The sequence below is a fragment of the Perca flavescens genome, chromosome 23 (genome assembly GCF_004354835.1).
Source record: "Perca flavescens isolate YP-PL-M2 chromosome 23, PFLA_1.0, whole genome shotgun sequence".
NCBI classification, from domain to species: Eukaryota; Metazoa; Chordata; class Actinopteri; order Perciformes; family Percidae; genus Perca; species Perca flavescens.
Window position 1 is genome coordinate 21,916,278 of NC_041353.1, and position 11,496 is coordinate 21,927,773.

The following is an 11,496-nucleotide window of genomic DNA, read 5'->3' on the forward strand; positions in this document are numbered from 1 at the left end:
TTCATTACAGAGTTCTGTGTTGATTTTGTGTTTGTCGCTGTGTGCTCGTGGTGGAAAATTAATGTAAACAAAGTAGCTTGCAATGCGCCGTGACGTAGGTCCCCTTCAAGGCCAGGCTAATGTTAGAAGTCCCTCTAGTGGACAGAATGTGTAACAACAACCACATGCTTATAGTGGCACTGACAATGCATAAGCCTAAGCAGTGTAGTACATATTAATAACAGGCTGCATTTGAATATAAAAAAAATAACAAATGAAATTCAAATGGTATTATAGAGGAAGATTGACAGCTCTAGAATATATACGTGATCCATATTCCATCTATAATAACGTAAATTTAGCCAACGCTGACTGCGGTTCACTTGATGATTCACTCCTCTGCCGTGGCAGGACGGCTCAGAGTGGCAAGCAGCTTGATAAGCCAATGCTTGTTGACAGATAGGAACATTTGTAGGTCATTTTCATTCAACCTCAAGAAGCAGGCCGCAGCTGTCAAAACCATGTATTAAAATTCTGTGCTGTTCTGAGTGCCCACTGACACGATTGTTCATATAGAGGAAATGGCCTCATAAACTAACTTTATTTCAGGGTCCATAAACCCACTGGCAAGTGGAACGGTGTATGATGAGCAGTGCAGTAAACTTAAGGAGCAGCCAGATGCACCTTGAACTGTCTCAGTCATCAGTAGAGCAGCCCTGGGCTCATGGACGGACCCATAAATTTACCCAACACAGCCGAACCTGTCGGCCACATCGATCCATGTGTCCATCACCCAGAGGCTGCGGCTGTGTTCTGAGCTGTAGTCTAATTGGCTGCTAATGACAGTTGTTGAAACAGTGCTTGGCTCCGGATCAGGTTAAAAGCCTGGACCCTGAACACCTTGTCCTTGTACCTTTCGCTTTATTTCTCCTACTGCAACACAAGATTCTTCACAGGGATTCTTTCTTGTTCCTGGTCAGTTAGTGTACTACAGTATATTTAGACATTTCCCATTGGACTTTTCTAAAGGCAATACAATAACTTAGTTACAAAGCTACAGGTAGCTAGGTTTATGAGCATGAATGAGAGCGTCCTAATTGTTCTGAGTTGTACAATCAGATCAATGTCAGATGTATGTTTTAGCCGTCCTTCTCATCAATTATTTTGTTGACCACAAGGTGTTGGCTACAAGCAGACTCCTATCTGTAATACAGTGAATGGAAAGCCCTCTCTCTAGAAATGCAAAGTAAATCAATCGTTTATGTCCCGCTTGTGATTTTAAGAAGTTAATTTTGCTTGTGTGACAAAATAGTCTTAACTTTTGAGTTTTTAAATCTGCTTATTTGCTTTATCAGAACTTTCAACGTCTTCTTTAGTGAGTAGAACTAAGAACTAGCATGGGTGTCACATTACCAAGTGTGGAATATTGGGAACGCAACAAGAAGATGGTCTTTGGAGTGTGATGCAAATGTCCTCCTTGATCTGTCTCCGGCCATGCTCTGACTGCTGGTTGATGACCTTTGACCCCGGCCCGGTCGATGTTAGGAGCAGTTTTGGTCTCGGACAGCTGATGTCTCCTCTGTCACTCTATTGTTCAAAGTCCTAGTTGTTATAATAATAATAATAATAATAATAATAATAATAATAATAACATTTATTTATATAGCGCCTTTCATGAAACCCAAGGACACTTTACAGAATTACAGTGGCTATACTAAGGGAGGTTGTAGGCTGTGGTGAACAAGTGGTGTTTCAGGAGGGATGTAGCATTTTGAAAATCTGCAGGGAGGGTTTTCCAGAGGGATGGGGCTGCAGCACTAAAGGCTCTGTCTCCAAAGGTACAAAGTCTGGTGTGGGGAATGGAGAGCAGGCCAGCGTCTGAGGACCGCAGGCCCTGGCGGCAGAGTTTTGGACATACTGTAGCCTGTCTAGGGTTTTGCTGGGGACCTCAGACAGGACTCCATTGCAGTAGTCCAAACGGGAAGTTATGAAAGCAGGTATGAGGGTTTCTGCCACGGAGTCAGAGAGTGATGGCCTGAGTCTGGAAATGTTTTTAAGATGAAAAAAGGCTGATTTGGTGATATATTTGATGTGAGTATGGAAAGAGAGGGTGGAGTCTAGAATTACACCAAGGTTGCGGACCTTAGAGGATGGGCAGATGGCACACCCGTCAACATCCAGGATGAGATCTCCAATCTTCTGGAGCAGTGCCTTGGGGGGCCACAACCAAGAGCTCTGTTTTATTGCTGTTCAGTTTGAGTAGGTTGGTTGACATCCAGGCTTTGACGTCATGCAGACAGTTGACCAGGGAGAGGGTGGGGGGAGCTGAGTGGATGGTTTGTTGCAATGTTATGGAAGAACCATTTCCTTCTTTTTACATCCAATATCCAACAACAAAAATATATATGTAACTAACAAATAATAATAAAAATAAAATAAATATAACCTTGCAGTATAAAGATATTTCTCAAAACACACACACACACACACACACACACACACACACACACACACACACACACACACACACACACACACACACACATACGGGTCTATGTGGATTAGCCGGACTTTTTCTCCAAACAGGCCCGGTGGTGGTTTAGATGGACTACCCTTTCCTGAGGTCCTAGAGCTATGGGAGTTAGATTAAAACACTCAAAAAAAATTGAAAAAAATTCAGGTCACTTTAGACTTCAGATACACCCTTCAGAGCGTGATACACACCACCTTAAAACTATTGTGGTTTATAGAGACAGTTCTCCTTTTGAAAAATATGTGATTTATAAGGTCCAAACAAACATTATTGGGACTTTAAAGGGACAATGACGTCACTTAAATAACTTGGCCTCATTAACATAAATACACATTAACCTGACACCACCAAGCGTTAATGGGACTTAATTATTATTTTATTGTACAACTCAAATATCACCATTGTTAATTGGTGACACTGACTAACAGCCAGATAGGAGCCTGTAACAGCTTAACAATAGATTGTCACACAACACAAGTGTCATGACAATAACTGATTTTAGCTTTTTTGCTCAAATCTCATTCTTACCCAACTTCAAAAGACCCATGGTTGATCATAACAAAAATAAATTAATAAGATGTAAAAATAAATAAAATAAGTGCTGGTTTACAGTTTGTTGTTATGATGGCCTCTTTGTATAATTCAACCTTATATTTTTTGTACTGAACCTTTAAAATGGCATTATTACAACCTATAACAGGCTGATAACTTGTAACACAAGAGCCACACTTTTTAAAACATTAACACATACAGAAAAACACTACCACAACTGTCAGTGTTTTTAAATCTTTTCTTTTTGTGACTGCCTCTTTGCAGTTATTCCTCTATTTCTAACAAAGTCCCTTATATTTTGCACTGTTCTTTGTGCCAACACGGGATCTTCCACCAGTTTGCAGTGACTGCATTCAGTTTTGGTGGCCAGTTTCCCCCTGCTTATATGATCTTTGAAGTGTCGCATTACTGCAGCGACCTCAGCCTTAGACCACACTTTCTTTGCCACTCTTCTGGATCCATGTTCTTTATCAGCATAATTCCCTGGAACATAGGCAAACAAGAAAAAGATATATCACAAACAAAAATGTGTTTTTTTCTTAATAATTCACTTTGGATATCAGTTAACTGCTCACTTGATGTGATTTCACCAACTTTACTAGCCCACATTAGAGTGTGGACAATATGGCGTGTATTAAAGTCATCAGCATTAAAACATTTTTAGAATGTCTTTGCTGTTCATCGGTTTAAGTGGCTAAACCTTTTGATATATGAATTAATTTAAGTACAGTTAGTAATACTACAATTAGTAACATGTCTTAAGTTATTTTGGCATTGTACAACACACCGTATTTTAAATGAAACAAAGACTAGGGGTTTAAGGTCTGATTCTCAGTATAAATCTGATTTCATAGGGTTAGCTAAATAGTGTAGGAACTTGGTCTGAAAGTTTAGTCTTGATATTGAAACCTAACACATAAAGTACGTAACAATCAGCCTAATACTACTTTTAACCTCTTAGTCTTCCAGATTTTGTGACTCATTAATTTTGAGTCTTTTAACCAATTTGCCAAAAGAGAATTAATAGAACATACTCATGGGCATCAAGAGAACATATGAAGAGAAGGAGGTAACTTTACTTTTATCTCAAATTCACTATACATTTTCTGATTATAAATTAAGTGTATTTGCTCCCTTGCAGACAAGATGTTTTGTACAAATGCAGTACAATTAAATTTAGGGCTATTTATTTATATCCCTTTCTTTAAGATTACTCTTGCATTTTGATAGTTGAAAACTTCAGACAGGAAACATCACAGAGATGTGCATAAATATCCTTAGGCCGGTTACACACTGCAGGCGTGGGCGTGAGCGGGCGTTTCTGTTGCATGTCAGCTGCGTGGATTTTGTCTGTCTTTCCCCACCAGGAAGGTGTCTGACCCCATTGATAAAATGAAATACCATGTTAAACATAAATATTGATACTGATTTGATTAAAGCAAAGACAACGTCGGCAATATTGAAGGCAAAATAGGCTACAGAATATTTCGCTTTAGTATTGACAGGTGCAATACTAGAAAATTGATTAAAAACATTTTACATTCATATAGGCCTAGGCCTATCTGCATTTATATCAAAACCTAGAGGCTTTCAAACATCAACATGTCATTTGTTAATATGGATTTGTGTCTAAATGACATATAAACATCTTTTCCTATTCTATTTTGCCTGGAAACGCTTCCAACACGCCGCGCGTGTCGCGAAAAAAATAGGCGTTGGTTCTATTTCTAGCATGCACACATCTCAGACGCTGCGTCTCGAGCCGCGCCTGAGACGCGTCGTCTCACGCAGGCAGTGTGTAAGCTCTAACCTGTTACCATGGGAGCTGAAATATAAACGGACACGCCACGCGGCTGACACGCTCGCGTGACGCCGCCCAGTGTGTAACCGGCCTTAGATGGAATCCAACTGTGGATGGTGCAGTTTTGTGGCATGTGTAGAATACACTGCAAAGTAATTTATGTAATAGTTATTATTTTTATTATTATTTAATTATAAATTATACTTAATTTTATTCTTTTTAAAATGGTATGACTTTTTATTTAGGTCTTTCTTCCTTTCATACCTGGCCTAAAAAAAAGATGTATCTTATTCAAAGCACATTAAGGTGCTTCACAATTCACCATGGTGCCCATGCCTTCGCTCTCCTGACACTGATGTAACTTTGTTTATTTTGTTATTGTGCATCTTACACACACAGCTTGTGTGTGACAGTAAGATACAGCAGGGAAGAACTTCTGGACATTGGCAATGTTCAACACAAGCTTACAACACTGCCTCTTGAACTTTAACTTTCTCCCACGCCTGAACCAAGCCAACTCCAGCCGGCAGGACACAGCAACACCGGTGCGCCCACAACGGGGACGAGGCAAGAGAGGTGGGCTACATGCTAGGCTGAGCTACAGGACCATACTAGCTAATGTCCGTTCTCTTGACAAATAAGCTGAGAACTAGGACTACAACTCAGCGTGAGATAAGGGAATGTTGTGCTCTTATTCTCACTGAGATCTGGCTCTCTGACAGCACGCCAAACTCAAGAATACCAGGGAGGCGGCATGTGTACATTAACAACTGATGGTGTGGGAATGTTCAGATTGTTGAAAAGCACGGTTCATCGGACATTGAACTTTAATGCTAAAGTGCAGGCCCTTCTCTTTATCTTTATCTCCCAAGCGAGTTCAGCGCTGTGCCTCTGCTCGATGGGGATGCTACAGGACCTCATCAGCAAGCTGGAGACTGCACACCCAGATGCTGTCCTTCATCGTGGCTGGTGATTTTAACTACTACAACCTCAGGGAGCGTCCTACCAAAGTACCATCAACAGATGAGCTTTCCTTTGAGGGAGTAGAATACTCTTGACCAAGTGTACAGCAACGTGAAGAACGCCTACAAGGCTGTGCCTCACCTGCACTTTGGACTATCAGTCCACATCTCAGTGTTCCTCTAGCCAGCCTACAGGCAACTCCTCAAACGAATGAAGGATCTGAACTAGTGCTTCAGGACTGCTTTAACAGTACAGACCGTGGTGGGTTTAAAACTCCTGCTCTGAGAGGGGACTGTACTGTGGACCTAAAGGAATATGCTGCAGCTGTAACTGGCTACATTTGCAGAAAATTATCCCCACTAAACGTTGCAAGACCTACCCCAACGACAAACCCTGGATTAACTGAAGTGTGGTCCATGCTATGTGCGCGCTCTGCTGCATGTGTCTCGGGTGACACGGAGGACTAGAAAAAAGGCCAGATATGACCTGCGTAGATCAATCAAACAGGCCAATAGACAATACAGACTGAAGCTGGAGGGATATTACACCACTGCTGATCCCGGGAGCATGTGGCAAGGTCTGCAACACATCACAAACTGCAAACAGAAAACAAACCGCTCACTTCGAAGCCCTCAACACCAGCTGAAAGGGAGGGACTATGGCCAACAAGGGCATACTGGACACACCACTCTGTGTCACTGTGTCACCACTCGGTCCCCACCAGCTTCAAGTCAACCACCATCGTGCCCGTCACAAGGACACTGTGACTTGTCTGAATGACTATCGGCACCTTAATTGTAACTGTGTGGCACAGAGCACCTTATTCAACTCAGGTTTCTTTTTTTTTTTAATTCCAACTTAGGTTTATTGTACACTGGAAGTTATATTTAAATTTTATATTTTATTCTATTTGTGTTGTGCATTTGTCTTATTATTGAACTGTTCTGTTAAGGGAGTTGGGTAAAGTAAGAATTGTATGGTATAAACCACTGTGTTGTGACAATAAACCTCTTGAATCTGAATCTTACCTTCAGAGGGAGGTACACTCTCATTTACTGTGGACGACACAAAGGACACTGATCCTGTTGAACACAAAATTTCACAAAAGTTACCTTTGTCCCAGGAAAAATACATTTTATCAGCAGTGACTGTGAAGTGAGTTAACATACCAAAGCCTCCAATGTCATGGTCTTGCTCTGTGGTTGTAGAGTCAAAATCCACAGGCTCCACAGTTCCAAACTCTGATGCTGTGACTTCTGTGTTGCCGTTATCAGAATCGCTCCCACTATCTTCAGCGTCATAACGCAATCTCATCTGGAAAATGGCATTAGTAAAACTCACATAAATAGCTGGACATACGTGGTTGAAATAGCCACATCAAATAAAAAAAGACCTAGGGAAAAGATAGTAGGCCTGTGGTTTTGTACTTGCCACTTTTTGCAAAGTAACTATTTTTACTTGAGTAGTTTTGAGCTATTATACCTGTGTTTATGTTTAATGTGGTCCATGAGCACATAAGATAGAACAATCCATGTACAAATGATTACACAATATGATATTATGTTAATATTTAACGTGAATTCGACTGCACCTCCACAAACATAAGTTTGAATTACTGTCCAGCCATACTGTATTTTTTATGCTTATATTTCTGAATAGTAGTCCTCAACTCATATTTGGACATGAAAGGTGATTTTTTTTTTGAAAAGGATGTTGACTACGCCAAGTCTAGAGGTTTATAAATTAACATATCAAGGAAAAACAAACACTCAGATAATATCTACAAGGGCTAATTTCTATACAAACCTTCAATTTCAATATCATCCAGTGACTTCCCCTGCATGCTGGAAAGGTGTCCTTTCTCCATTGACAAAAGCAGTTTGGAAATCTTAGCCAGTTGTGTTGTGGGAACTGGTAATCTGTAGAAGTCGCGGTGAACACGGATGTCGTGACCCAGGAAATCTGCAACCTGATCAAGTTCATTGTTTTTAAATTAAGGACTTGTGAGAGTGTGGCAACATGTTTCCTGAGTTGTGTTGACCTGAGGTACTCCGGTGCTTTGCTCCACACTGGTTTGCATGAACACGCAAACAGTCCTGTCCTCTGTAGTGGCTCATTGACGTTGGTCTTGCAAACAGGAAGACATTTGTGGCACAAACGCCACATTCAGTTCTTCTACTGGCAAGTAGTGACAAAGCATCCACCACCCTTGGTGTGAGCAGAACTGCAACCTTTCTGCCCCTTTTCCCCAGGATTTCAATTCGCTGAAAATAGTTGCAGAGCTTCTGTTCAGTCTTAGACAACCCCATGGCAACATCTTCATGGAGCTTTGTGTTGTCCCTTTCATGAAAACTTTTGAGGCGCATTTTTTGAAACTTCCCCAGCACGCCTTCGATTGAACACAATGATTTGTGCAAGTGTGAGTTTTGCAAGTTGAGCATAGTTCTGAGTGGTGGCCTCTTCCTTCAAGCTGCAGAAGGCACTTTCTGCAGATTTCTCAAGGTACTGATGAAGGATCTGAACATCTTCAGTGAAGGGCAATGTTGATGGTTTGTTGTATTTTGCATCGCTCAGTGTGTTCAGGGCACTGTGAGACACCAACTCAGACCACCTGGAGGTGTACAACTTCTTGAATGTGTCAGTGTACCTGATCAACTCTTCATCTTCTGCCATGAGTGCCCTACAATGAATAATGTCAGCAATTTTTCTGCAGTGTATGCCCCAGTTTCAACGCAAGGCTTGGTTTCTGGTACAAGTGTTTTTCTTCATCAAAACCTGAAACTTTCTTTACTGCTTGCACAACTCTCTGAAGTTAGCAGGTTTAACAGCCTCCTCTAGGTTATGTACTGAGAATTTGCACGCAGGCATAACAACAAACGCCCCACTTCACGGAGCTTCTGTCGAATGTATTCATATTTTGTAGGGTCTTGTCCATGTTTGTTGTAGAGTGACTGGGCAAACTGAATGATAGAGAGGTCATTTCGCACAACTGAGGCCACCTCATCTTGTTTCATGACACTAAGGAGCTTCCACACTCCACTTGAGATCTGCTGACAGAATGTAGACTCCAGAGCTACAGCCAAGCCCAGTACTTTGGTTCTCCCAGGTTGGTCATCCAAATCTTCGTTTTCTGGCTTAAAAGGCATCTGCGGACATGTCTCCAAAAGCTCCTTACGTATGTACATCCCTTGACAATACATACAGTGAATAAACTTTCCTGCCAGTGTTTTTAGCTTTTGGCTTTCTCTTCACTTTCAGTGATCCTGTTCCATCTTGCAAAACTGCAGTGTTATGTTTAAAATTTCCCTTATTCCTCATTTTTCTAATAATATCTTGCGCTCTTTTGAGTCCTCAGGAAGGGAAAATGCATGGACAATTTCAGCATGTGTCTTGTGTGTTTTCAAGTGGCGGAAATTTTGCTTTGTGGCTTACCACAAACATAACAGTAATTCTTTTACTCATAATCAGATGTGGTAATTCTTGTTCATGAGTCACAGTTTCTTCCTCTGGCTTTTCCTTTGATGAATTCGCTGAATTAGATGTGTCAGCAGCATTGGGAATCATCTTATTTTTAAGGGGTGGCCAACATTGTGATGTACTGGGCACAACTGGGGTGCCTATGTCTGACCCATAAGATGTTCCAACATCAGGTATTACCGTTTTACTTGAATATGTGCAGCTCTTGCCTTACTTGACATTAAGTGTATGCTGGCATCTGAATCATATTCATCATCCTCAGAGTCAGGTATGTATTCCTTGTCAGACATGTCCTCAGCATCATCAGATGATATTTTCGTCCAATTGTGGATGTGGAATTTTGTCCTGATCTGACATCCGTTCATCCTCAGAAGCCTCAGAAGACTGCTGTGCCTGAATTGGTGAGAAAGCATATTATTTTACAGGGTGATTGAATGTTATAGACAGTTCAAGTTCAACACTCACTCAGTAGATACTCACCTGTGCTGTGCTGTGCAAGTAATCTCCTGTAATTTGCTTGAGGCAGGATTTATGCCAGACCCCTGAACAAACTGTAACACATTTTGAGTAAAATAATGTTAACACTGTAGGTCTATTTAAGTGGTTAGAGCACAACACATGTACACTCTATACTAGGGCTGCACGATTATGGCCAAAACGATAATCACGATTATTTTGATCAATATTGAGATCACGATTAATTATCACGATTATTTGTTTTTAACCAAAACAAATTTTATTGTCACATAGGCTAATTATAACCGCTTTTACATCCATATTGTGCTACATTCCTCCTTTATTGAAGGATACTGTGAAGGAGTATGCCATTTCAGCTGTTGTGCAACCGCTTTCCACACATGCACGTTTGCCGTGAAAGATACAGGCAACGCAATTTTCTACAATTTTTTTACATGTCTGCTTTGGGCTCTGATGCTCCGAAACCCGTTAATAAATATTGCTGCATGTCATGCTAGTAAACACTAATAACACATTACATGGCAGGTAACGTTAGCCTACTGTTAGCCACAGTAGTAACTGGATTAAACACGGCTAAAATGCTGACAGCTAACGGTGTAGTGTGAATGTATTTCACTGTAGGATTCCAACAGCGGGACTGCCAACAGTCTGCCGCTAAAGCTGTGAGCTAAAAAGAAACAAACTAGCACTATGGTCCTTGCTGTTGTATGAAAAAAACAAAAACAGATGGGACAAAATGTTGCATTTACTGGTAAACTGGTAAACATCGTGACAGACTTATGATGCCCGATTGCTACCTGTTGTGGAATTTTCCGGCATAACTCTGTCCTCTGTGACTGTCTACATCTAAAAATTGAGCTGAGCGGTGCAGGGAAAAAACTCTGATTGGCTCACACAGACACGTGATCAGCCAGTCGTTGATGGAGCGCTAGATTGGCTTTGCTAAAACTGTTCTATGAACAGAATGACACATTTTAAATATAACACAATCACGCAAATTTGATCGAAGCAAAAATCGTGATCGTGATTAAAAATTTGATTAATTGTGCAGCCCTACTCTATACTAATTCACTAAATATCTAACCTGTGCATGATAGCCAAGCCACTTGAAGGAAGATAATGGGTCCCACACAATTAACACACTTGTCCAAGGAGGATACTGTTATTACACCAGGCGGGGTTTTTGACACTGTTGGCGAAAAAAAGTAATTGTAGTATTTATTTATGCCACATAGTTTGGACAGAAAAAGACATTTCATATTTGCATGTCAATACCTAATAACTTTAACCAATACCACCGTGATATTTAATTTACTCATAAATACATACATACATACATACATACATACACATACATACATACATACATACATACATACATACATAACTAATAGGGTGTTTATCCATTACCTGTAACCAAACAACTTACCATATTCACATTAAACCAACATACAGATCAAATGCAGGCAGTCCAAGTGTTCTTAAAAACCAAAGCGGGCGCCTCTGGTGACAGGACCTCTAAACTTTATGGTCCTCCAAGTCATATTTGGGTGGGTTCACCGTTTGATACACACATACACCAAGATTATACTGACTGAAGCTTGAAAAAGCATGTTTTAGACAATGTCCTTCCATTTCATTGTCCACATAAAGCATGTTCTACTCAACAACATTGTCCATGAGCATGCCCTACTCAGGCGACTGCACACACATA

At 40.8% G+C, this 11,496-nt stretch overlaps 1 protein-coding gene across 1 annotated transcript; it reads right to left on the reverse strand.

The window, feature by feature from the left end:
- Positions 1-3,185: 3,185 nt before the first annotated feature.
- On the reverse strand, positions 3,186-8,501 carry LOC114550528 (uncharacterized). Its single transcript, XM_028571338.1, has 4 exons — positions 8,205-8,501; positions 6,998-7,142; positions 6,857-6,910; positions 3,186-3,547 (listed from the first exon to the last, which is right to left on the reverse strand). The coding sequence occupies exons 1-4, from the start codon at positions 8,499-8,501 to the stop codon at positions 3,294-3,296; spliced, it is 750 nt and encodes a 249-aa protein (XP_028427139.1). The 3' UTR covers positions 3,186-3,293.
- Positions 8,502-11,496: the final 2,995 nt, after the last annotated feature.